Source organism: Typopeltis vanoorti, chromosome 1 (assembly GCF_054136105.1).
Source record: "Typopeltis vanoorti isolate ZY-2024b chromosome 1, IOZ_Tvanoo_1.0, whole genome shotgun sequence".
Taxonomy (NCBI): domain Eukaryota; kingdom Metazoa; phylum Arthropoda; class Arachnida; order Uropygi; family Thelyphonidae; genus Typopeltis; species Typopeltis vanoorti.
This window is the reverse complement of record NC_143549.1, coordinates 141,772,842-141,799,907: the sequence shown is the minus strand read 5'-3', so window position 1 is coordinate 141,799,907 and position 27,066 is coordinate 141,772,842. Positions and strand designations below refer to the sequence as shown.

The following is a 27,066-nucleotide window of genomic DNA, read 5'->3' as shown; positions in this document are numbered from 1 at the left end:
AGTTCACAAACGTTGCCGAATATTGCCTAATAGCAACGACAATTCTGATTAAAAAATGTAAAAAAAAAAAAAAATTATTCCTTTTCAATAAAATTAAATGAATAAAGCTTTAAAACAAGCTTAGGCATTCTTATTTTCCTGAATTTTTATAAACTTTTTATGTGATTTTAGGTTTATATTAATTCATTGCTTCGGTTTTAGAAAATATGGAATGTATCCCTAATTTTTCAACGTCAGTGAGGTCTTTTTTGTGCGATTTTTTTATATGCGGTTTTCTGTGGAACGTATCTACCACATAAAAAGAGACCCTACTGTATTTAAGTTTTGTAGATCTGGAAAAGGCATATGACAAGGCACCAAGAAAGAAGCTATTCAAAATGCTACAGTTATATGATGGTGTCAATGGGGCATTATATCAAGCAGTACTTAGTCTTTATTTGAGTTGTAAGTCAGCAGTTAGAATTGAAGAAAGTACAGGAAGGTGGTTTAATGTTAAATCTGGTGTCAGACAAGGATTTACATTATCTTCTCTGTTATTCATTATCTATATAGATCACATTATGAAGGAAAGTGATATTAAACCTGACATCAAAATTGGAGATGTTAATCTAAGCTGTTTGCTTTATGCAGACAATGTTATACTTCTAAATAAATCTGCTACAAGTCTGCAAGATTCCCTGACTAAATTGAATAACTATTGTAATAGATATGGTATGAAGGTCAGCAATAACAAGACAAAGTCGATGAAAATAGGCAGAAGCATTGAAAATATCAACTGCATTGTGAATGGAAAACCTATAGAACAAGTAAAACAATTCAGCTACTTAGGCACAATTTTAGTGAAGATGGTAAATTAAATATGGAAATAGACAATAGAATCAACAAAGTAGGAAGTCAACTAAATAAATTTATATGGAATAAGAGAGAAATTAGTCAAAAACACTAAATTAGCTGTGTAGAAGACAGTGTTCAAACCAATTTTAACTTATGGATCTGAGAGTTGGGTCAGAAGCAAAACACTTGACCAAAGACTAGAGACCGGAGATATGAGAGTTCTGAGAAAGATTAGAGGCATGAACAGATGGCACCAGTGGCAATATCATATTGCCATATGGCATATTAGGAAATTAGGAAAGAACTTGATGTTTTAAGGATACTTGTGACATAAAGACTGAATAAGAAGCTTGTGAGAACTAGGATTCAGAGTTGGGTTGACAACAATGGTATAATCTTTGATGGACAGCATGGATTTGCTAAAGGGAGGTCGTGTTTTAGTAATCTACTTACTTATTACAATAAAGTGACTGCTTCTTTGGAGAAGAAGGATACACAGTAATATACTTGGATTTTGCAAAAAGCTTTTGATAGAGTACCTCATGATAAGTTGACAGTCAAACTAGAGCAGATGGGGTTGGATATTAGATTAGTGCATTGGATTGGAGACTGGCTATCTGATAGGTATCAACAAGTTGTGTATTGGGGGTGCAATATCCAGGAAAAGGAAAGTCACTAGTGGAGTGCCTCAGGGGTCTGTTTTAGGGCCATTACTATTTAACTTGTATATTAATGATATTGGCAAAGATTTGGATGGAGATATTCAGTTGTTTGCAGATGATGCAAAGTTTGGACGAACCATAAAGAGTAGTGAAGATGTTGTAGCCTTGCAAGAAGACTTGAATAAATTGAGTGATTGGGCAAGCAAATGGGGATGTGAGTTCAATGTTGCAAAACGTAAAGTTTTAAAATTTGGAAAACAAAGATGGGATGCAGAATTTATGCTTGGTGAGAATATATTGTTGAAAGTAGAGGAAATAAGAATCTGGGGGTGATAGTGGATAAGGATCTAAAATTTAGGGGACACATCGCCAAAATTGTGAAGACAACACAAAGACTTCTGGGAATGATGCGGAGGACACTGACGTGTAGAAGTAGGGAGATTCTTGTTCCATTGTATAAGGCTTTGATTAGGCCACACATGTACTATTGTGCCCAGATTTGGTCACCTGGTTTTCAGAAGGATGAAGAGATGTTGGAAAGGGTCCAAAGGCGACTGACTAAGGTAGTTTCTGATCTCTGGAATGTCGAGTATGAAGAAAGATTGAAAAGATGTAATTTGCAGCGTCTAGTGGAGAGAATGAAGAGGGGAGATATGATAGAGACCTACAAGTTGGTAAGGGGTTGTTATAGGATTAATGGTGGAGAAGTTCTACAGAGAATAGTGGGAGATTAGGGGAGAACCAGAGGTCATCCCTGGAAACTTTATAAAGAGTGTGTGAGTAGGGGAGTGAGAGGCAGGTTTTTTCGTGCAGAGTTGTGAGTGATTGGAATGCCTTGCCTGAGAGTGTGGTGTCTGCAAGGAGTTTGAATGTGTTTAAGATATGGTATGATGAGATGTGTGTGAGATAAAAGAACCTCCTAGATGGGTCTTTGACTCCATGAGTTCTTGTTTAATAATAATAATAATAATAATATAACCACGTAAACACAAGAAAGATATTTAATTAACCAAATATTTCGGTCTGGAAATAGCAGACCATCTTCAGTGGCACTACAAGAACAGTTTAAAAAAAAAAAAATACAAGGTGGAATACTAACAATAAATCATTTTATAATAGAACAAGCCACGTGATGTTATATCACTAAGTATTAATGGGAATATTTTTAAGCAGAAACATGATTGAAATAAAGATATTAATTAATAATATTAAATAACATAAAATTAATATGAATTAATGAGTTATCCTGATTAGACTTGCCCAGATTTTTGATATAGATATACAGTTATTCTGATTCAGGTTAGGACGATGGAGTAAGGCCTCTATGCTTTCTTTGAATAAACGTTCAAATTTATAACTGTATCTATGTAAGAGGTGAGTTTTTGACCAAAGGATGTTGTGGTTAGTTTCAATCCCATGCTGAGCCAATCATGTCTCTGCTTAAAAATATTCCCTTTAATACTTAGTGATATAACATCACGCAGCTTGTTCTATTTTTAAATGATCTATTGTTAGTATTCCACCTTGTATTTTTTTTAAAACTATTCTTGTAGTGCCACTGAAGATGGTCTGCTATTTCCAGACCGAAATATTTGGTTAATTAAATATCTTTCTTGTGTTTACGTGCTTATATTATTCAGGAAAGAACTTAACATTGTCAGCATCTAGGAATGCATTAGCAGAGCTAATCTCAGATGGTATGGTCACTTAAACAGAATGAGAGAGGAAAGATTAGCAAAACAAGTGTTCTCTGCCAGGTTTGCATGAAAACGACCGAGAGGAAGACCAAGATATAGGTGGATTGATATGGTAAAAAGTGCCTTAAAAAGATAGAAATATAAGATTTGATAATGTTGTTGTCTTGACAGGTAACAGATTGATTAATTGTAGATAGAAAGTTAGTAATGATGCAAATTTTTCATGTAGTACTATCATATCCTGTACGCCCCTTGAGGGTATATGGCAGGAATTTGATGATGGACATCATCTTACCATAATCATTTTTATTTGTACTTGCCACATATCTGAAAAACTTTCTAGGATTTTTCCTGGCCCGATTCTCTAATTTCTGCTCATACTGCAGTTTTGCTGTTCTTACCATATGATTGCTACCATTATCTATCTTGTGCTACCTCCACAGTATTCTCTTCTTCCAAATTTCATTCTTAATTTCTCCATTCCAGTCTTTATTCATCCATTTGACACCTACTTTATTCAGTCCTTTGACCTTCAGAAACATTCTCACATCGATGTTATTAAATGTCTTTGGTCAGTTCCCATGCAGCATTTATCTCCTGTCTGCTTAACTCATTCCATGCTATAGCCGGGTGGTTAGTGTATTCGCTCTCCAGCCAAAAGGCTGCGGGTTCGAATCCCGCCGTGGGCATGGGTGTTTGTGTCTGTGGAATTACTAGTGGTGGTGGTCGGCAGTAGATGGCATTGGTGTAGTTGCAGTCAGTTGATGGATTGAGCAGTGGAGACAGTTGTAGAGCAGGTACCCTCCCTCGATGAGTCCTTGGACTCCCTGGAGGTGTCAAATAATAATAATAATATATGCTTTCCTCACCAAAGTCTTCATATGGCCAGTCGCAACCCAGGTGATCACTCCACTAACTGGAGAGAAGTGCAAAACCCCACTTACAATCACATTCTCTGATGAAATGATCAAATCTAAAACTCTTGATCCTCATGTACCCTTCTTTACATACTGCCTGAGATAGTTGTCTCTCAAGAACTCAAGAAATTCATTTGCCTTATTTCCAAATGCTCTCTCTCTACTGCCATAATTAAAATCATTCATAATAATCACCTTTCCCTTGATCACTAACCAAAGTTGCTTATACATTTCTTCTTCTTCTTCACCCTGATCTCGAGCAGCATTCAACTAAATATCTCTTCCTGTCAACCTCCACCTCACCTAAAAGTAATAATTTAAAGCTTGTGATGATGTGACATATAATTTTTCAAATTACAATTTAATAAAAATATTTCTTAAGACAATGTTTCATAAACAAATTGGCAGATACATTCATTAAATTGTTTTGTATGAAATTTTTTATACATTATAAGGTTATTAAACAATTTTTCTTATGCAGAGAGCTATTATCATAGATGGGATAACAGAAAGTTGCAAGAAACATTGAGCACTATATTGTGAAAAAAATGCGTCTGCTTTATTGTGAAAAAAAAAAAGTTTTCTTGTTCTTAGACAAAAAAGTATTTTCCTGCTATCTTTTTATAAAATAGGTCTTGCCATAGGAATGCCTGTTCATGAATTTGATGAGATGAAAGATCTTGAAGTTATAGAATTCCGTCGTAGCATACTGAATGTTTGCAAAGAATCAGTAGAATTGCGAGAGTCGGGTGCTGAAGAAAGTAAAGCATCTTATATATATCCTCCTGAAGTGGAGAGTTCTAAACATTTGCCACCAAATCTTGAAAAAAAGCTTGACAGAGGTAAGTAATCTGATTACCTACTCCAACACTTAGTTATTTATAGATGTTATGTTTATATATACAAAATCTAGTTTTTAGACATTTTCTGCATATGGTAGAAAGTGCTGCCTATTTTCTCTCCTTAACCATTTGGTTATCACGGGTTATTTTTTTTTTATGTCAGTTCTTCCAAAGAGTAGATGGCGTATCCAGAAAAATGGTCTACCTCGGGGAAGTGTGCTCTTCCTCTTCAATATATATATATATATATATATATATATATATATATATATATATATATATATATATACTAATGACCAACCTATAAACCCATGGTCAAGAACCTTCTTATATGCAGATGACTGGGCAATAGCTTATCAAGCAAAATCCTTGGATGACATTGAGAAGCAGCTCACACAAGAGCTAGAAACCCTTATAGTTTACTATAAAGAAAACCAACTGAAACCAAATCCCAGTAAAACCCAAATGTGTCTTTTCCATCTAAATAATAGGGAGGCGAGGAGAGAGTTGGATATAGAATGGAATGGTGTGAAACTGGTCAATTATCCAAATCCAGCTTACCTAGGTGTTACACTAGATAGGACCCTAAATTATAAGTGACACGTAGAGAACACAGCAGCTAAAACTCAAACACGTAATAATATTCTGCGCTGATTAAAATCATCTCGGTGGGCTGCAAATCAACAAGTACTTTCGCACCCCTGCACTGGCACTCTGCTTTTTGACAGCCGAGTATGCTAGCCCTGTTTGGGAAAGATCATCACATTTCAAAATTATTGATAAGGTTCTTAATGAAACATGTCAGCACATTACCAGCTGCCTTAAGCCTACAAAAATTGACCATCTATACTCACTGCCTGGTATTGCACCTCCTCACATCAGAAGGACTACACAGAGTAGATATGAGTGGAAACAACAACTAAATGATGAACAGCATCCTTTATGTGGACATGTTGCAGTACATAAGAGGCTAAGATCAAGGAAAAGTTTTCACTCAGTGGAACCGTTGGTTGATTCCATAAAAGCTACAAAGTCAACAATGTGGCAAGAACAATCTCCAGAGGCTCTGAACTTAAACGAATCTCATCCTTCCGGCTTACACTTTGACTGGCAAAGATGGAAGACGTTGAATAGACTTCGTTCTGGAATGGGCAGATCAAAGCAGAATATGACCAGATGGGGCTACGCAGACAATGACAGCTCCTCATGTGGTGAAACACAAATCATGGATCATCTTCTGCAATGCTGCTTAATAGACATTAATAATATATGTACCCGAGAAGATTTAATGCAGTGTAATGAAACAGCTTTAAAGTGTATTAGTCACTGGATGAGTGAAATTTGACATTTTATATTTTTGCTTAATATTTCATGCAAGTGGCATTTTTGTCTTTTAATGTATGCTTTTAATCCCTATTCTTTTAATGTCTATTTCTTTAAATGTATGCGTTTAATCATTTATATGTGTGCTCTTACATTTTCTGTAGTTCACACACGAAATAAATAAGTTCTTCCCATTAATGGTTGACAATGTATAGCTTATTAAGTGCTGTGTATGGGGGCTAACTCTGTTCTAGAGACCAAATGTAGAACTATTTCAGTCCTCCACTAAGCAATATAGTAGCTAATGTAGACATTCTCAAATGCATCTGTGTCACAGTACAATTTAAATTCATGACCTGTAGATTGTACAACATGCATACTACTCAACCAATGAGGCAGGCAATTAGTCATATTTGAATCAGTTTTAATAAAATCACTTATATATATCTGATTCAAATATGACTAATTGCCTGCCTCATTGGTTGAGTATAAATACATATAAACATATAAATAAAAAAAAAATTTAATATACTTCTCCATCTAGTCATCGATTGTACAAGTTGCCTGACTTACAAGTTGTGTTTTATTTATTTATTTGTATGGAGATTTCCCCCATTTTCTCCCCCATCCCTATTGGGGCGAGTTGAGCCCCCTCATGGGGGGTTAAGTATTTATGGCTGTAGATCCATGTGTGTGTTCATGGGGCCAGTTTGCCTGCTTGTGGGATGAAAAACGCCAGATAAACTGGCGGAAAAAACCCTACTGCCCACACCCAAGACCGGCTAACTTGGCTATGGCTGAAGAAGATCTTCAAATTCCTCACATCTTCGACGGGAATCGAACCTGGGACACTCCTTCACCAGTCATATGGTTGCGAAGCGCACGGCCACTATGCTAACCGCGCGGACACAAGTTGTATTAATTTACAGTTATCCATTTCCTATATCTACTTTCACAGGCAATTCTTCATCTTTTGTGTATTATTTATATATATATATGTGTGTGTGTGTGTGTGTGTTCATATTATTTACTGACTGAATTCCGAGAATTAGAAAAAACAAATTAATTTAATTTAACACACAACATGTTTCGTCAGAATGCCGACTTCTTCAGGCATGAGAACATTAAAAGCAAACCTAAAAAACACCATAAAGAAACATTGTGCCACTACAATAACAGAATATGAACTGGAATTAAGTTTGAACTGAAGCTACAGTCCAGACTAAAGTTCTATTGTTAGACATATGCGAGCATGTGACTTCACGAGTGTGCCAGTATCTGATAGCAGAGCTATCCCGGAAACTAAGAATTTTGAAAAAATTAAAAAAAAAAAAAGTGCTTTTCCACTCTTCCTGATCTCAGATCAATTCGAAGCCAACCAAAACAGGCTCACAACCATCTTCAGTTTCCAGGTGTATATAAAACCATATGTGACTGTGGGAAGCCATATTATGGCCAAACTGAGAAGTCCATCCTCCTGCGTCTCAAAGAACATCAGAGAGACATTGCTTATAGTAGAACCAGAGCAAGTGCCCTCTCAAGCCACGTCCTGTCCTCGGTGAACACAAATAATGAAGGCTGCCAACACGAAATAGACTGGAATACAACATCAAACATTCATATGTGCCACAATGAAGTAGAATGCCGCATAGTTGAATCCAAAGAAATTATCCTAGACTCTTCTCACATAAACAGTAACCTTAGTTATAGTTTGCCAGACTCGCATTGCTCTGCTATCAGATACTGGCGCACTCGTGAAGTCACACGCTCGCATATGTCTAACAATAGAACTTGAGCCCGGACTGTAGCTTCGGTTCAACCTTAATTCCAGTTAATAGTCTGTTATTATAGTGATACGATGTTTCTTTACGGTGTTTTTCATGTTTGCTTTTAATGTTCTCACGCTTGAAGAAGTCGGCATTCTGACGAAACATGTTGTGTGTTAAATTAAATTAATTTATTTTTTCTAATCCTCGGAATTCAGTCAGTAAATAATATGAACATATCTACATACCGAGTAAATATAGCCAATAATCATATATATATATATATATATATATATATACCATATTTGCCGGCATATAAGATGCACCCCTTTTTTGTACACATTTTTTTTTTAGGAAAAAAAGATTTTTTAGACCCTCTTCCTGATTCTGCTAAGTTCTTATCATTTTCTCAGTTGGGAGTTGCCCAAAATGCCTCTCTGCAGCCCTGTTTCCATGTTCTTGAACATACTCAATCACACGTAGCTTGTATGCAATATTGTAGCAATGCCAACATTTTTCAGCCATAATTTGCAAGAAATTTAGAGAAAATTTAACGGCAGAAATTTATCACTGTTCACAACAACCGCGACAACAATTGGAAAGTTTAAACAAACAGGAACACAGCTGTGATCATCACTGACAGCGCATGCGCATCCACTGAACTCTACGTAACTGGAATGTTCTCACACACCGCAAGGAAGCAAGAAAGAAATCGCTTAACTCGGCTCGGAACAGAGGAAATTTCCAGAAATGAAAGTAATAAAAAAACTGAGTATCGGCGTATAAGATGCACCCTGTTTTTCAGACCTCTTTTCAAAGAAAAAAAGTGCATCTTATATATATGCTGGCAAATATGGTAATTGTGTGTGTGTGTGTGTGTGTGTGTGTGTGTGTGTGCGCGCGCGCGCGCGCACACACACGAGGGGTACCCAAAAATTATCGAAATCTGAACTTGGCACGTACACATTTACTAGTTATGGATGATGCTGCTAAGCAATGCGAGTGTGCAGTTTTCTGTGCCAGTCTGGCAAGTAGTGTCATCCATTGTGAACTGGTTCATTGTTCTGACTGCTTTTTTTTTTGTTAGTGTTACAAGCAAGTTTGGCGATTTTGTGATGGCTGACCACAAGGAACAGAGAATATGTGTGAAATTTTGTTTTCTTATGGATAAAGCTGCAGCTGAAACTACAGTTAGGCTTTGGGAAGCCTTTAAGGATGAGGCTTTAGATAAAACACAGGTTTATGAGTGGTTTCCCCATTTGAAATATGGAGAAATGTCAGTTGAAGACCAACCATGATCTGGCTGACCTTAGACAAACAGAAATGATGAAAACTTCGAAAAGGTTTGCAGGTGATCAATGAAGATCATCAAAAGACCATTGAGCAAGTTTCTGAAAAGACGAATTTGTTCTGGAGTTCATGCCAGCAAATTTTAACAGAAGATTTTCAAATGAAATGTGTGCGTGCTAAATTTGTGCCTTGTTTGCTCACAGAGGATCCAAAAAAATGCGAATGTTTGTTGCAATTTTTGATTTTTTTTATTCCCATGGATAAGGAAAACATGATAGGGCGGCAATTTGTTGGTATGGATGAAGTGAAAGAAAAGTGACTGGAGGCCATGAACAGTTCCAGAACAAATGTTGGGACAAGTGCATTGACTCACATGGAGAGCACTTTGAAGAAGACTAGAATATTGTAGTATAAACTTTAATAAAATAAGATAAAAATTCCAGTTATTTTTGAGTACCTCATTGTATACACACACACACACTGCTTGGGAAGAAGTTAAGAGACACCATAGTGTAAGGAACAAACAGCCACGGCACCCATCTTAATATGATGTAGTACCTCCTTTTGCTGTGATGACTGCAGCAATCCTACACGACTTTCCACAAGCATATGATAGCAATCAATTCTTCCTGTATGCATGTAATGAGGTCCTGGACTGTTGTGGGGCAGATGTCTCTTGACTTCACTCAATGCTCCAGTTCGTTCCACAGATGTCTAGTAGGGTTTAGATCAGGGTTCTGTAGCGGCCATTCAAGTCTGCAAACCACACAGTTACAGCAGCAGCACCCTTATGACATGGTGCATTGTCTTGCTGAAAGAGACAGTGGTCAGTATCATAGAAACACTACAAAGTAGGAAGTATTGCATTGTCCAGAATGTTCAAATTCTTCTCAGAGTTCAACGTTCATGACACTACAGAGGTCTGAGACCATACCAGGAAAAATAGGACCATACCATCACACTGCCACCTCCGAATTTCATAGTTGGAGTTATGCACTCTGGTAAGAGGCCTTTGCCACACCCATACCCATTCATCTTCTCAGTAGAGGGCATAGCATGCTTCATCACTCTATAACACAGTTCTTCAAGCTTCCACATCCCACTATACACACTCTTTGCACCACTGAAAACGATGCTGCATGTTGGTTCGGGTAATGTGGGCTTGTATATTGCAGTCCTACCATGAAAATCCATGTTGTGAACCTCATGCATTGTCTGCACAAAACCATTCAGGTTTTGTGCAGATTTGTGTTCTGGTCAATGCCTGGAACTTCACATTCAACGTGTCTGCTGATGAATGGCAGTTTTTACGTATTATCATTCATTGCACCTACGATCACATTCAGTGAGTGTGGTGAGTCATCCACTGTGGGTAGCACTTACAGCTAACACTGGTTGTTGACCCAGGATGGCCCAATTTGTCACCAATTTGCCAAACAGATATGCCTGCAATATGGTATCTTATCACACATCTATTTCAAACTCCATCAGTTCCCTTCTCACAGCCATTTCACCTAAACACGGTTGCAATGACTTGGGAATCATTCCTCCAATTTACACAATCTCATTTCTTTCTTCACTAGTTCCAGTTTTCAATGGTACATGCTTCTTACGCTCCATGTTCCTATTTTATGTAAATCAGTAAAGCGGAGGCATCTTCTTCTGAGATTAACTCTATCAGAAGTTTTCCAGAAGGCTTATTTCTAATTTACAAGTGCTTTTTCAAAAAATTAATGCTGTTCATCTCATCTCACAAGAATACTGGATACTGTTTACTTTAAAAAGCCACTTTGCATCATTACCATAGAAATTCAATATCATTCAAACATTAATCCATAATGTTTGTCTTATATTCTACCATTGCCATACTAAAACAGATGGTATGAAATTTACCTTTTTAATGGATACAGTAGCATGAAAAGATTGATAGCTGCAGACTTCACTAATCTGTCAAAGAAGATATTACTTATATATCTTACCTATAGTAAATGGATTGCCAAGCATTTTCATTCAGTTAATCTGCAAGTAACATTCCACTCAGTCTGAGCTCTTAGACTGTGTGAAAATTTGCGTTAAAAAAGATGCATTATGTTCTTCAATCCTGCCATGTGGATTGAAGAACATAATGCATCTCTTTTATCAGTCTCATACATAAGAGGTAGAAGAACCTATAGCACAGCAGTGTTCCATGTAAGGATTGAGAAAGAAGAAGAAATCTGATATATGTCCACAAGGAGATGTGCTTTGCGTTATGGAATACTAAGGCAAGTGATGAGAAGTCATATACCACCTTTGCCACGAGTTGCCCCAGTCCTGAAATTACTTCAGGTGCAAACTTTGTTTGCTTACACTTGGATAAAGGATTAAACCAAATATATAATTCGAAGAAGAAATCTGTTGACATTTTTCTTGAAAAGTTTGAGATTATGATTGTTGGGAGAACACGTAAAGAAAGCAATTCCATAGGACAAAGGTAGATGGAATAAAAGAATAAGAAGTGAAGCAAATTCAGAGTGTTTGCAATTAAACTGAAAGGGGATGTTGAGCAGCTGCTCTTGTTTTAACAGGCCTAATAGAAAGTGTAGAAACAGTTGTTTACTAGTGTTTGGCAGAGCAGTGTCCATGGAAATACCTGTCGAAAAGAGATGCTGAAATAGTGCATTTGTGAAATAGAGGTTGAAGTCAGTGAGGAACTGTGGTTGATATGTCTGCACTTTGTTTCTTGCAAGAGCAGATGTCTCTAAGTGATGATGTAAATTGTTTATGTTGACATTTATGCCACAGATGTTGGTGAAGCAGATGTGACATTTTTTTTTTTTATGATATAGATATTCGAGCTTTTTTTTTGTATGTTTTGTTTGATTTATTTTTATTACCTATTAGCATTATTTGAATGTCCCTGTTATGTAGAATAAGCAGCATAGGCAATTTAAAAGAAATTGATTCTGGTTCTAGCATTATCTTAAAATATGATTCCAAAGAACTTCATTATTTATTGTAACTTTTTATATTTGGTCACTTAACACTAAGTATGAGATATTTTCCTTTTGGATTTATTAGTAGACCATAATTATTCATAAATATACAATTGTCGACAAGTTTCACCATCTAATTCTGTCTGTCTTCTTCAGGACAAGAAAATAGGTACGCTAACGTTTACTGGTAAAAAAGAAGAATGGAGTACATACATACATACATACATACATCTTCAAGGCCCACCTTTCCTAATTGGGTTGTGGGGACAACAGCTGCAAGAGGAACTTCCAATGGTCACGATCCTCTGCCACCAAGCTCAGGTGTTCTGGTGGGATTCCCAAACGCGTCCACCCAAGGTTTTGGATATAATCTATCCAGCGAGTCCTTGGCCTTCCATGTGGCCTCCCACTCTGGCTTGGCAAAGTGGGCCTGCTGAGGGAGCCTCTCTTGTGGCATTCTGACCAGGTGCCCGTACCAACGTAACTGTGATCTCTCAACACAGAGAAGCAGTGGTTGAGTATTGAGGGTTTCCTGAATTGCAGAGCTTCTGACTCTGTTGAATCTTGTTAGCTCTGCAACCCCTCGAAGGAACTTCATTTCAGCCGCTTGGATTCGTGTTCGCATTCTTTCGGTCATTACCCAACTATCATGACCATAGGTGAGGATGGGGACATAGACTGTATTGAAGACAGCCACCTTTGCCTTCTGGCTTAACTCCCACTTCAATACTACCAAACGGCCAAGCTCACGCAATATTGAGCTTGCTAAGCCAATTCGAGTATCTAGTTCTACGTCCCATTTTCCATTATTCGTGAATATGGACCCAAGGTATTTAAACTTCTCCACCTGCCTCATTGGGACTCCACTTACATTTAGAGTGCACTGAGATGGTTGTCTTGAGACCACAAATGTTTCAGTTTTGGCCACACTGATCTTCATTCCGGCATCTGCACAAACAGCTACAAACCTATCCAGGGTCTGCTGGAGGTCATCTGTGACAGAGCTAAGCAGAACTAGGTCATCTGCAAAAAGCAGACGTCCAATGCTACATCTTCCAATTCTGACACACTCGCTGCCTCGGCTGTGCCTATCAATCCAGTCCATAAATATTATGAAAAGGAGGGGTGACAGAGACTGTGAAAGGTTCAGACTTTGTGCTGTTTACCCTGACACAAAACTCTGGGCATTCATACAGGGACTTGATGGCAGCTAATAGTTGGCCATCCACTCCATACTCCTGTACTACTTGCCAAAGCTTATCCCGAGGAACCTGGTCATATGCCTTCTCCAAGTCCACAAAACATCTGTAGACATTCTTGGCATATTCCCAAGATTTCTCAAAGATTTGGTCAGTTGTGCTTCTACCAGGACGAAAGCCACATTGTTCTTCCTGGAACTTTGACTCAACTATGCTCCTGCACCATCTTTCCAAGCACTTAGCATACACTTTCCCAGGCAGGCTGAGCAGAGAGATGCCACGATAGTTACTGTAATCCTTCTAGTCTCCCTTCTTAAAGACTGGTATTATTATGCCTGTCTGCCATTGCTTTGGTGCTCGCCCAGCTATCCAAGCAGCCTGACACACTCGAGTCAGCCAGAGAACACTGTCTCGATTTAAGGCTTTTAGCATTTTGGGCCGAATTTCATCATTGCCAGCAGCCCTGCCCGATTTTAGCGATTTTATTGCTAAATGGACCTCTTCTGCTGTGAGACTAGTCATTGCCCTGATCTGCACCTTTTGGATGTCTACAACTGCTGGGCCACCCGGGTTAAGAAGGCTCTCAAAGTATTCCCTCTATCTGTGGAGGATATCCTTCTCGATTGTTAAAAGTGCACCATCAGAGGCCTTAATTTCCCTTGCTGTCCACGATTTCCTCCCTCGAAGGCAGCAGATGGTCTGCCAGAATACTTTGTTTGCATTTGCATAGGATGAGTAATCTTTCTCCAAAGGATTCCCAAGCCTTCTGCTTTGCTGTCTTTACTGCCTCAGCAGCAGCTTTTCGTGCCTCAGCATACTGCAAACGCATCTCAGGTGACCTGACCCCTAAGCCCTAAGGTAGGACTTCTTTTTTGCCTGGACAGTTTTTTTGGACTTCTTGGTTTCACCAAGATGTCCTTTTCTCACTGCCCGTTGCCACACCGAGTCACTTTCTGCCACAGCATGAGAGTGCAAAGGCAGTGACAGCTGTTCTGAACAGCTTCCACTCCTCCTCCACATCTGCAGTATGCTTGGTAATCTCTTTGAACCCGGAGGAAATGTCATCTGCAAATTTCTTCCTCACAGCCTCATTTTCCAATGTCTCCCATTTCACGTGGTATAGCTTCTTAGGCCTACCAGCGTTGATGGTAGCATCTGGTTTCTGAAGCCGTAGAGTGCACACAACAAGGTAGTGGTGGTCAGTTGACAGTTCTGCCCCTCTTCTCACACGAACGTCCAACACTGAGGAAAATAGGTCTGCTGAGACTATAAAGAAGTCAATCAGAGACCTTTGTTCTAGTGTATCCCTCTACCAGGTATACTTATGGACTTCTCGATGCTGGAAGAAGGTATTCATTATGGACAAGCTGTTAGTACAGCAGAAGTCTAATAATTTCAATCCATTCGCGTTAAGGTCAGGGCACCGTTCCTCCCAACCACACCCCTCCATGTCTGGTCATCTGTTCCAGCATGTGTATTGAAGTCACCCATTAGCAGGACTGATTCCATTTCTGCCACCCTGTCAAAAGCAGCATCGACTTCCTCTAGGAAGGTAGAGTATTCTGACTCCAGATTAGGTGCATAGGCTTGCACCACAGCCAAATCATTTTTTCATCTGAAGCCTTAACACACATACCCGTCCCCCCCAATGGGATCCACTCAGCAACACAGTCTGACAGCTGGGGGCTTGTGAGTATCACCACACCTGCCTGAGCAGACATTGTTGGGCTCACACCAGAGTAGTAGAGCTTCCACCCCTTATCCAGGTCGACAGTTCCAGAGCCTCTCCTCTTGGTCGAAGAAAGCCCGACCATCTAACCGGTAGCGCTTGGCTTCCTCGACCAGTTCCAACTCCTTCCCTGTCAGAGAGAAGATGTTCCAGTTGCCTAAAGCCATAGTCTGGTGCTGTTGTCGTTGCCATTTCCGTCCTTTTGCAGAACCATTTCTTTGCGCTGCCCCTAAACACCTCCCAAAATGGGTAACGGGCTCATGGATGGAGTTTCCTCTAGCAGAGTGCTGAGGAGTGGTGTCTAAGGGAGACTGTAACATATTTTTCGAACGGGTCCCTCTGCCTAAAACCCGAACGCGTTCCTTGGTAACCTGCACGACGGACGATACGGTATGAACATTTTTTGATGGCCTGATCATGTTACAGTGTTTGATAATGTCCTGTTAGCACAAGACGAAATGACACAGCAAAATAGGAAAGATTCCCCTCGAATACTCTAATAGCATTCAGGGGAAGGAGCAAGAAGAGAAGAAAGAAAGAAGCAAGGGAGGAAGAGGGGGGGGGACCTGTCTACAGATAATATAACAGATGTATATTATATGAAGTAAGGCATGGTCCAGCATCAGGTACCTCGGGTTTGCCACGCCCGTACTCACTGAAGTGAGCCCCTGAGGAAGAAGAATGGAGTAACACAGTTAAATTAATTAAAAATTGAAACTGATGCATAACATCAAGAGCATGGAGTCTTAGTTATTAATTCTGCTAAGCTTAGTGAATTTATTAAGCTTTTCCAGATGTCTTTCAGTATCATGCCTTGATTTTTGTTTAGATTATCTCCTGTCCAGAGTACCACTGCAGCTTTTTTTGGGATAACAGCTCCATGCCTTACATTGGAGAAGATTGAAATCTTCTCCGATGTAAGGCATGGAGCTGTTATCCCAAAATCGAGAAATGATGGGCTAATCCTGAGGTTTCTGTTGTTGTTGAAATCCCCTATATGTTCTTTTTTTCGGATTTCTAGGCTACTTGATGTTTGGCCTATATAATTCAGTCCACAGGAGCATGGGATGTTATATACACCTGCGTATTTGTAGAAGGCATTACTGTCCTTAGGAGATCTTAACATGTGTCGTATAGTTTTATCAGGTTTGAAGGCAACCCTGATGTTGAAAGACCTCATGAGTTGGCTATTTTTGTTGAAACTGAGCCGACATAAGGTATGACAATGGACGATGTATACTGCTTGACCGGAGGTTGTTGCTGTGGGTTGTTTCTAGAGAATCTTTTGGACTATATTTTTGGGTAACCATTGCTAACTAGAGTTTGAGATATGGGAGAGAATTCATCAAGGAGATCTTGATGTATGGATATGTATTCCTGACTATATACTTGTTGAGTGTTTTTTACCACTGTGTTATCACTGCTTGTTTCATTTAGCAATTTTTCAAATAATTACTCCATACTTCAAGGATATTTTTTTCTCCATTTTTCATGTCACCTTTATCATCTCTAATTCCTTTTACAGCACTCTTTCTTCCATTTCTGAGCTGCTTCAACAACCTCCAGAATATCTTGCCACCTTCTTGATATTTATTTTCTATGTTCTTACCAAAGTCCTCCCATGACTTTTGTTTAGCTAGTTTGACTCAGTGTTTAGCTTTCTTACATTTGTCTCTGTATTTTCTGAAAGCACAAGCTGACTTTTTTGCCAGGAACTTTTGATATGCTTTCTTCTTTTCTTTCACTGCCTCTTTAACATCCTGTGTCCACCATGGAATTCTGATTTTTCTATCCTTGCAGACAACCTCACCACATGCCTCTCTGGCTGAATCAATCAGTGTTTTCTTCAGGGCTTGCCACTGATTCTGCAATGTTTAGTTCCTGTTCTCAAACTCCTTCATTTTTTCTTCAATTATGTTTGTGTGTTTTAGTCTACAGTTCACATCTGAGAGCTGCTGAACTTTTATTCTCTTTAAACTTTCTTACATGTTATTCTTTTCATTATGAAATTCAATTTTCTTCTGCTCAAGACTAAATGGTGATCACTTCGAATTTCAAATCCTCTGTAGACTCTGGTGTCCTGCACCAGTGGGAAAACATCACTATCAATAATAACATAGTCAATGAGACTTTTCTTATTCCTTGCCTCTTCTCTCCATGTGAATTTGTGCACATTTTTATGTTGGAACATTGTGTTAGTAATAACCAGTCCATGTGCTGAGCAGAAATCCAACAGGTATTTGCCATTATTATTAGCTTTGCTCTTTTCTCCAAATTTTCCCAAAATATTTTTATGTCTGACAGTCATTTCCTACTCTGCTATTTAGATCCCCAACAAGGACCAACTTTTCCTTTTTCATTGTGTCAGTTGCTTTCTGTAAAGCCTCAAAAAAATTCCTCCACTTAGTGGAACCTTCTGTGTGACCATTGGCATGAATTAGTCTCATTGTCCATTTCCCCATTCTGATATTTGCCCACGTCACTCTACTTGAGACTGCTTGCCATTCAAGAAGATTAGCCTCGTGTTTAGTGTTGAATACTATGGCTACTCCTTCTTTTCCTTGATTGTTATTGCCTGAATATAACATTTTGTATTTATTGTTCAGAAAGATCTCACCAATTTTTGTCTTTTTTGTTTCAGTCACCCCTGTTATGTCGATCTGGTACTTATCTAATTCCTCAGCTATCTCCATTTCTTTGCTATTCAGGCTTCTTATGTTGATAGTTCTGATATCGAACTCTGGTGATATTGAGTTGGGGTGGATTTTAGGATTTGTTCCAGTAGCTGACTTTTCACTGTTTGCCCTGGTTCCCTTGCAAAAACAACAAGGGCCTTGTTTAACTGGGTGACGCCTCAGCTTACATGAAATTCTGTCGTGTTGTACCATCATTTGATATTTTGATTTAAGCCAATAAGAATAAATTTGGTCAGCTAAATCCCACATTGCTAGCACATCCTCATTCATTCAGTATCCAGTAAATACCTAACAGGGTGCACCGCTAGAAGGTGAGGATTGGACGTTAGGTCAGAAGCCCTGGTCGGTTCTTCGCATTCCTTTAAAGGCTATGTGGAGGTCTGGTCTCCTCTCAGTTATTTAGTCATAATCTGGAAGCATAAAACTATTGAATATTTTTCTTTTAAGGCAGATTGGGATGATGAGTGCTTCATGGATTTTGACAAAAGGCTGACCAACCCAATTGAATTCTACATATAATTTCTTCTTCTTCACAGCCTTCCTCTACTGCAATCTTTTGTCCTAGGTTAATATAAGGGATTACTATATCAATTTCCTGGTATTTCATTTGTACTGGCTTTTTTTTTTTTTTTTTTAGTGATATATTGATTATACATTATTTTGATTATAAAGAGTCTATTTGGGTGTAACAATATAAAAATAAAAACTGACTAGTTTTGCCACAGATGCTTGTAGCTTCCTCTGCGTTAGGATGAACAAAAATACAGTAAAAGGCTAACATAAACTATAACATTACTAAAATACAGAACATATACCAACCTTACAATATAAGTTGAAACAGAAGCGATCTGGAGCTTGGGATCTGGCACAAGTTAGCTGGTGTACAGTAACGTGTGCAAGATAGTTGGCTGAAAAGTTAATCTAACATGTCAAAAGATCTAACGAGTGATTTCCAAATATTACACAAGATCAATCCTTGATTCCTATTGAGTGTGCCTTGTCAACGAATAACCATAGTAGATTCTTTTATGTTATGAGCAATGAAGTTGTCCTCTATGTAAGGCATGGAGCTCTTATCTCATTCAATGTTATGATGTGGATGGAAGAAATGAACAGCTATGCCCGAGCTGTCTTATTTTGTTGTTATTAATGTCTCCAATATGTTCTTTGTGTCAAATTTTCAAACTTATAGAAGTTTTGGAAATCATACTTTCTGTCTAATTAGACAGAAAATTAGAAAGTTTGCTTTCTAGATTTCTAATTAGATAGAAAGTCTGATTTCCTCAGACTTTCATCAACTGCACTATCAACTCCTCAAAAAAAAGAGAGCCCTTTCTAATTAAAAAAAAAAAAAAAAAAGAACAAGGGTATTTTAATACTCAAAGCTTGCAAAGGCAACTCAACTGTCATCATGGTTACAGCTGATTACATGTCTAAGATTTTACTCTTATTCTAGCATTAGTATCTTACTGTTACATTTGGCATTAGTGAAAATATATGATAACCAGCCACTGGCCTATGCATTTTAAGTAGCTCTGTGTTAAGTCATTCACCACCAAATTCCTTATGCCATAGCCACAATCATTGCTCTCCTTGTCCGACAAAAGTAGTACCACAATTCTCAGGGTGGTCATCCTTTCCATACTATCCCTCTCTCTCTCTCTCTCTCTCTCTGTGTGTGTGTGTGTGTGTGTGTGTGTTAACAGTATCAATCTCTCATTCTTCTTGTATTCAAGTTCTCATGCAGTCATCCTCTCATACAAAGTTTCCCTGATTACTAGATTCACTCTTTCATTGAACAACAATTTCTCTAATATTAAGTGCACTTAATTAATTCACTTAAAATTACTTTGGTTACCACTCAGAACAGCTTCAATCCATTGCAACATGGCCTAATGAGATGTTGAAAATATTTTGTGTGATTGCATCTGCTGACTTAGGCAATCATCTGGGTGCCAGGGTTACTTCTTGATGGGGGAGGAGGTAGAGAGGATCCAGAGGCGAGTGACCAAGATGATAGCTGGTCTATGGAATGAACCTTTCGAGAACAGGTTGAATATCTGTGGCTTATAGAAATTGGTTGATAGGCAGAAAAGGGGTGATATGATTGAGACATTCAAATTAATTCAGAGGAAATTTTTCAGAACAAGTCTGGGGTTGGGAGAATTAGGGTCCATCCATGGAAACTGAGCAAGAGTGTAGTTAGCAAGGGTGTTAGAGCTAGTTTTTTTACTTGGAGAGTGGTGAATGAGTGGAATAAGCTACCAGAGTCTGTTGTGGGTGCCATCAATGTGAATTAGTTCAAAGCAAAGAATGATAGATACTGTGTAAATGCTGTGACATGATGTTTAGGGCCTCCCTCAGTGAGTCTAAGGACTCCTTGGAGTTGCCTGTAATAATAATAATAATAATAATTTTTCATTCAATAAATTCAAGAAAATAGACCATGGAATTCATAGTATTTCAGACAGTAATATACGGTGTTAGGGACCATGAGATGGTAGCAATTGTCTGCCATACTCTTCTACTAGAGTACCAATGAAATCATTAACAGTGTTAGGCCAGCTATTCTGTGATTAGCTAAAGGTGGAGGTGAGCTGCACACTAGTCTTTAAATATTAGTTAGGAACTGTCTACCTCCTTTTGCAGGAATAAAAGATGATAGTAGATAAATTAATTAATATTTTGGCAAAGCCAAATTATCATCATCAAGGAACAATACAAACTGGTATCCACATGCACAGCTACACTGGATAAATGATGCTGAAGCATGAAAACCGAAGGTGAGCCAAAAATCTTAAATAGTGTTCCCTAGTGGGCTAAAATGGATGTTCTTGTGTGTTAGGCAGAAGTTTTAAGGATGAATGCTTCCCAAATTTGAGTCAATTTCATGCATCCAAATATGTTGAGGTTTGGGTAGTTTGCTGCCAACTATGAGTATACTCGTAGTTGGTATATGAACCTCACAAGCCAGCTACGAATATACTCGTATGATGCTTACCATTGGCAACGAGATTACCCGTACTGACCTTGAAGAAGTGAAAATGCTTGGCTTGTGGAGCTAGCAGCAATAGTGTGTATACTCGTAGATGGTATATAAGCCTCACAAGCCAACTACGAATATACTCGTATGTTGATTACCGCCAGCAACGAGATTACCCGTACTGACCTTGAAGAAGTGAAATTGCTTGGCATACAGGAACAAACTATGCACGAGTAGCGTGGCAGCGAATATGTCAAGGCTGAGGCAGATTCTAGTCTCTTGTATTTATATTTGCTATGGTGGAGTAAGGTGGCGAGTCAATCCTGGATGGGTGTCTAGACCATTGTCATCAAGACCTGAGTGGCTGTAGTGGTGAACCGGATGTAGTCCTGCTCAGCATTTCTCATTATAGGAGAGTGTAAATTCAAGATACCTGGAAAAAAACCTGGCAGGTCTGGGAATTGTGGCTGGTCTTTGGTGAAGTGGATAAGGAATGACAGTTTTTTAATATGGTCAGTAAGTAGTTAGAAGGTTTCATTTTTTAGGATTTTTTGCTAGTTTTTCAGATGTACCCCAGATGGTGTTAGATTTGGTGTATGTAGTCTCTGTGGTTTGAGGTTTTAATATCTTTTTGGATTTGGTGAGGATTATAGCCATTGCCTAAGACTGATATGAATGTGTTCAAGTTAATTTGTGACGACTTTGTTTACTGGAACAAATTAATTTTGTGCTGTTATACAGGGTCTTTATAACTGTGTACTGCAAAGAGGGGATGGAATGACTTTATGACTACTGTGTGTGTGCGTGTGTGCGTGTGTGTGTGTGTGCGTGCGTGCGTGTGTGCGCGCGCGCGCGCGTGTGTGTGGATTTTCTGTAAGCAGAGAATGGCAAGGATCCATGAGGTTGGCATGTAATAAAAATTCTAGATTTGTTTTCTTTTTCTGGGGTGAATTGAATGCTGGCTGTTGAAATGTATTTAAAAGATGTTGAAAGCATCCATGCCATGTGACCAAATGGAGAACACATCATCTGCAGAGCATAACCAAACATGGAACAGAGGTTAAGGCTTTATCTTCAAAGATCTCCACGAAGTAGTTAACCGAGGAGTGGTGATATAAAAATCAGAACCATAGCTGTCCTTTCTATTTGTGTATAGAATTCTCTTTGCCAAATGGTATAGTCAGAATTCATGGTGAACTTCAACAGGGCTGAGATATTGGAAGGAAACTCAGCTTGGATAAGGTCTAAGGTGTCTTTAAGTGGAACATTGGTGAATAGAGAGGTGACATCAAAACTGTCCATTATGTTAGCATATTGGACTATCAAGTTTCTATACTGGTAAAGTGGAATGGGTTTATGTGTGAAGAGGTGTTGCTAGGTATATTGGGAGAGTGCTTTGACTAAGTGTTTTGCTAATTTGTATGTGAGTGAATCAGTGGGATTCATAGTTGGGTATAATGGCATATTTTGCTTGTAGATTTTTGATAACCTGTAGGAGAGAGGGCCAGGGTCAAGAATTATATGGTTTTAGTTTATTGTAATTTCCACAGGCCAGGAGGTGACCCTTTTAAGGAACCTGTGCAGGGTTCTGATCTGTGTTAGTCAGATCATATTTCAAGGGAAGGTAAATGGAATAATCTTTAAGTAGACAACTAAGTTTATATATTCTATAAGAATATATGAGAGAGAGATGTTGAAAATATTTTGTGTGATTGCATCTGCTGATTTCGGCAATCATAATCCTACATTTGTTTTCTATTGGACTGTAGCAGGTCTGTTAAGAGCTACTCATTCTACCTCATCCTATAGATGTCCAATTTGGTGGTGATCAGTGCATGAGAAAGTTAATTAAATGAAGTATATTAAATTCATCCTCATGCATTGGAACCATTCCTAGATGATCTCTACCTTGTGACGTAGTTTATTATCTTAGTGGTGGGAGGAACCTTTTAATAGGTGAATGAACTTCAGGATCAGAGAACCTTCAGATAGCCTGCCACTGTGACATTGCACTAGCAGAATATTGAAGTTCTAAATTGTGCTTAGAAAACAGTTCTCACATTAGACGACTATAAAATAATTTCTAGACCCTTTCCATTAGCTCTTGTAACTCATTTAATGCTGCATATTAAAAAATGGAAAACCAAACAGAAAGCTATGAATTTGAATTCCACTGCCTAGTGTGAAACACTGTTAACTGTGCATATTAACAGCATGAAATACCTTTTAAATAGTACTATCTGATTTATAGAGTATGGTTACAGGTTATCTGATGCATAGTCCACCCACAGTATTAATGTGCTATATGATCATCCATATTATGGTAAATATGGAAGCTTAAGCTTCTTTTTCTATTTTACTGGTATAACTTGTTGCCATTGTTGAATTTCAATTCTGGCATTAATAGGAAGATTTGAAATACCATATACTTATTTGTGATCATTTTTAAATGAGTGCATTTCATGTAGGTCTAGTCATTGTTTGTGTGTGGGTTTTGTCCATCACGGGAGAGAAGCAGAAGTACACTGTCAAAGTTTCTAAAGATTCCTTTCCTGAAAGTATTACACAGGAAGCTATTCTTAAAAAATTGAAATGCATGAAAATGACAAAAGAACAACAGCAGCAAAGTGCACGAGAACACCAAAGAAGCTACCTCTTAAAAGTTTGTGGAATTGATCAGTACCTGCTGGAAAGGTACCCTATTTGTCAGTATAAAGTAAGTGATTTTTAGTATATTAAGTATTTGTTGGTGTACAGTAATGATGCTTTTGTTAATTATTGTTTTAGCACCAAAGTGATTAATCACCAAGATAGGACTCACTGTGTTATGATTCTTTTCTAATATGTCTTTATTTTTAAATATGGTATCTGTCATTGATATCATAATTCTTCTAATTTTTCTCAGACTCATGAACTTTTAATGTTTGAGTAACTTTCATTTCTAACCTAACTTATCATTATGTTCAAATTGGTTTAAACACTGTCTTATATACTACTGCCCTTGTATTTTGACTGATTTTGCTATTTCATATAAATTTATTTAGCTAACTTCCCTCAATTGCTTGCCAGTCTTACTTATTCTGTTATCAATTTCTATATTTAATTTTCCATCTTCAATAAAATGTGTTACCTGTTCTTTAGCTTCACTACTTAAAATTCAGAAATCAACAGTGAAAAGAATAAAACTTTTCATAGTTTTTGTTGCTTATTTCATATTAAATTTGTCAAAGCAGTAGTTTTATTTGGCTTATAAACTTTGCGGCAGTTTTATTTTTAAAGGTGACATGATCTGAAATATAAAAAAATAAACTTAATATCCTGTATTTGAATATATCAAGTTTAAAATGACACTTTTGTTACTAATATAGTCTATACTTCTTCTTCCTTTTTCTCTCTTTTACCTTGTGTTGAAAAGGATTTTCTATTCATTTAACCACAACTGTTATAAGGATAAGGTGGTTAGCCCTATACCTCCCAGTGTATCCCATGCCTGTAGAAGCGTTGTGTTCTCAAGGCCAGTTTGCCTGCTTGCAGGATGAAAAACCCCAGATAAATTGGGGAGAAAAACCCTGCAGTCCATGCCCAAGACCAGCTAACTTGGCTATGTCTGAGAAAGATCCTAAGCTTCTCACGTCAGCGACGGGAATCAAACTCGGAACACTTTCCCAGGCATATGGTCGCGAAGCACATAGCCACTCGTCTAACTGTGCGGACTAATAGTCTATATATCTCTTAGAGTATCAGGTTTAATATTACTTTCATTAATGATGTAGTCTATGTAGGTTAGAGAGACATATAGTTCGCCCACCGATTTGAGGTCCCTCGACACGTCTGCGCATGTCAGAAAAAGGAGAATCCATTCCGATAATAGGGTAATCAGTCTGTCCTCTGGGATGTAATAATAAACAAACTGAGTTTTTTATTATTACAGGTCGGAAAATTTAGCTTTTCTTTTACGAACATTGCTGTTTTTAAAGTGTAACTATTTTGCTTGTATAACAGTTGGAAAAATGTACGTAGAGTGTTAATAAAATTAAAAAAGCTATAGCATAAAACAAAAATGTAACTAAGTTTATTTTTAAGAAAGTTTTCTATAAAATAAAAAGAATTATACAGAAAAACAGAAATTATTTCAAATGAACTTAGATATTCCAAACTTACAGTTGAGAGAACTGAGGCACTTTAATGTCCTAAACTGATTGATTATTTATGAGTTGTTGTGACTCTCAATAGCATGCAAAAAAATGTTGGAAAAAATACCATTGTCAAATTCTTTTACTCTTCAGAGTCATCTGAATCGGTGTCCGAATCGCCATCACTTTCACTTAAACTGATCACCAAAGGTTCGCACAATTCTTCGATAATTCCGTCTCTATCCCAATATATATTTTCCAATGAGGTGACATGAGAGCAATATTTTCCCCACTTTTGAACTGTAATACTTTCAATCGCCTGTTCTGAAAGCTTAACAAGTTTCGACATGTCAATATCCCCAGTTACGTTGCGATGGCAAATGAAACTTTTCGCTTCTGCCCAAACATACTCAATAGCATTAATATCGCAATGATATGGTGGTAGCCTCAAAGCTAGAAATCCATGCTCTTTGAGCATCGTGTCGAATTTAAATAGTTTAGTTGTGGGCAAGTTTCTTTTGACCAAATTAAGCAATTCAATTTTTCGCATATCTGGGGAATGAGAAATGTTATTTGCAGAGAGCCAATCCATAAGAACTTGCTTCTTATTAGACCAATTTGGAACTTTGTTTAATCGAATCGAGTGATATATGAAGCGTTATCAATTATAACAACAGCATTTTTAGGAAGGTTTGGAATCGGTTTTTCTACTGCCCACTTTTCGAAAATCGTAGAATTCATTTGCCCATGGTAATCTCCAATAGTTGAATTGGCTTTGTATAGTAAGTTTGAATTCGCTAAAAAACCCATTTCTCCACCCGCACACAAAATTATTATGCGCCGCGAGGCATTTCCGGTTTGTAGCACTCCACATTCTTCTTTAGACTGCCAACATTTTCCATAAGTTAAATTACTATCAATCCAAGTTTCATCTAGATATACAATCGGTCTTTTCTCCTCCCTGAAACGTCTTATTGCTCTCAAATACTGCGTTCTAGATAAAACAATGTCACTTCGCTCCATGATAAGTTTCCTTTTATTCTGGGACTTTTTAGAACAAAATCCAATTTCATGAAGTATTTTCCTTAAAGTTTCTCTTTTCCAAGAAAAATTAATTTTTTCTTTAAGCACAGGAATCAATTTCGGAACAGTTGGCACTCTTTTCTCAACCACGTAAAATTCGTGAATAGTTCTTCTTATAACGTCTACATCAAAATCATTCAAAGCTATGGTTTCGATGGTTTTCTTTTTCTGGCGCTTTTTTTTAGGAGATTTAAATTTTGGCTTACCTTCACCTTTTGATTCCTTACGAATTCTTTTAACAGTCGACCCCGATACGCCCGCAATTGCACTTGCACGTTTTATGACTTGAGAAAGGGGAACAAGAAGACGGCCTTCTGACGATTCTTTTTCGCAGAATGTCAGCACATTATTCAATATTCTTTTGCAAGAGCTACTGAAACGTGTAACAATAGAACTTGTTGACTGTACTGGATCCATCATATACAAATTAATAATAAAAAAATAATGCAAAAAGAGAACAACAAAAATCAAGCTAGTACTAGTACAGCGACAGACAAGAAAGCACGTGATTTCGCATGTTGGCAACCAATTCGTACATCCTTCATTTCTTTCTCCCCTTCAGCATGAATCGACTATTCTTGGCACAAAGCCAAGAAGGGACCTAGAAGTGGTGGGCGAACTATAACAGCAAAGATAACATACAACCCTGCATTACACCAGTTTAACACCAAACCATCTTCTTTTATACATCCTTCAGTTTGACTTTCTAATTGCAGCTTATATGCATTGCTCTGTATAAGGTTCAATTTTGTCCATGCAAATTTAGTGCTTTTAAATGGCTTTTCTCTTTGTTTTCCCCCTTCACGCTCCCTCCCCCAGATAAATATCCTTATGTTACAATTATTTCGTGACTGTTTGTCTTAAAATAAAAATATCACTGTAATAATCCAAGCATTGGATTTTGATTCAACAGTCAAGCCTAAATTTGTCTTGTTCT

At 37.9% G+C, this 27,066-nt stretch overlaps 1 protein-coding gene across 1 annotated transcript in view; it reads left to right on the top strand.

The window, feature by feature from the left end:
• The window catches only part of LOC150110489 (phosphatidylinositol 4,5-bisphosphate 3-kinase catalytic subunit alpha isoform-like), a 329,148-nt gene that overhangs the window by 87,439 nt on the left and 214,643 nt on the right, over positions 1–27,066 (top strand). Inside the window, exons 4-5 of the mRNA XM_090394138.1 lie at positions 4,743–4,952; positions 23,382–23,629. Coding sequence (XP_090250264.1) covers positions 4,743–4,952; positions 23,382–23,629 — 458 coding nt within the window. The remainder of the gene's footprint in view (positions 1–4,742; positions 4,953–23,381; positions 23,630–27,066) is intronic.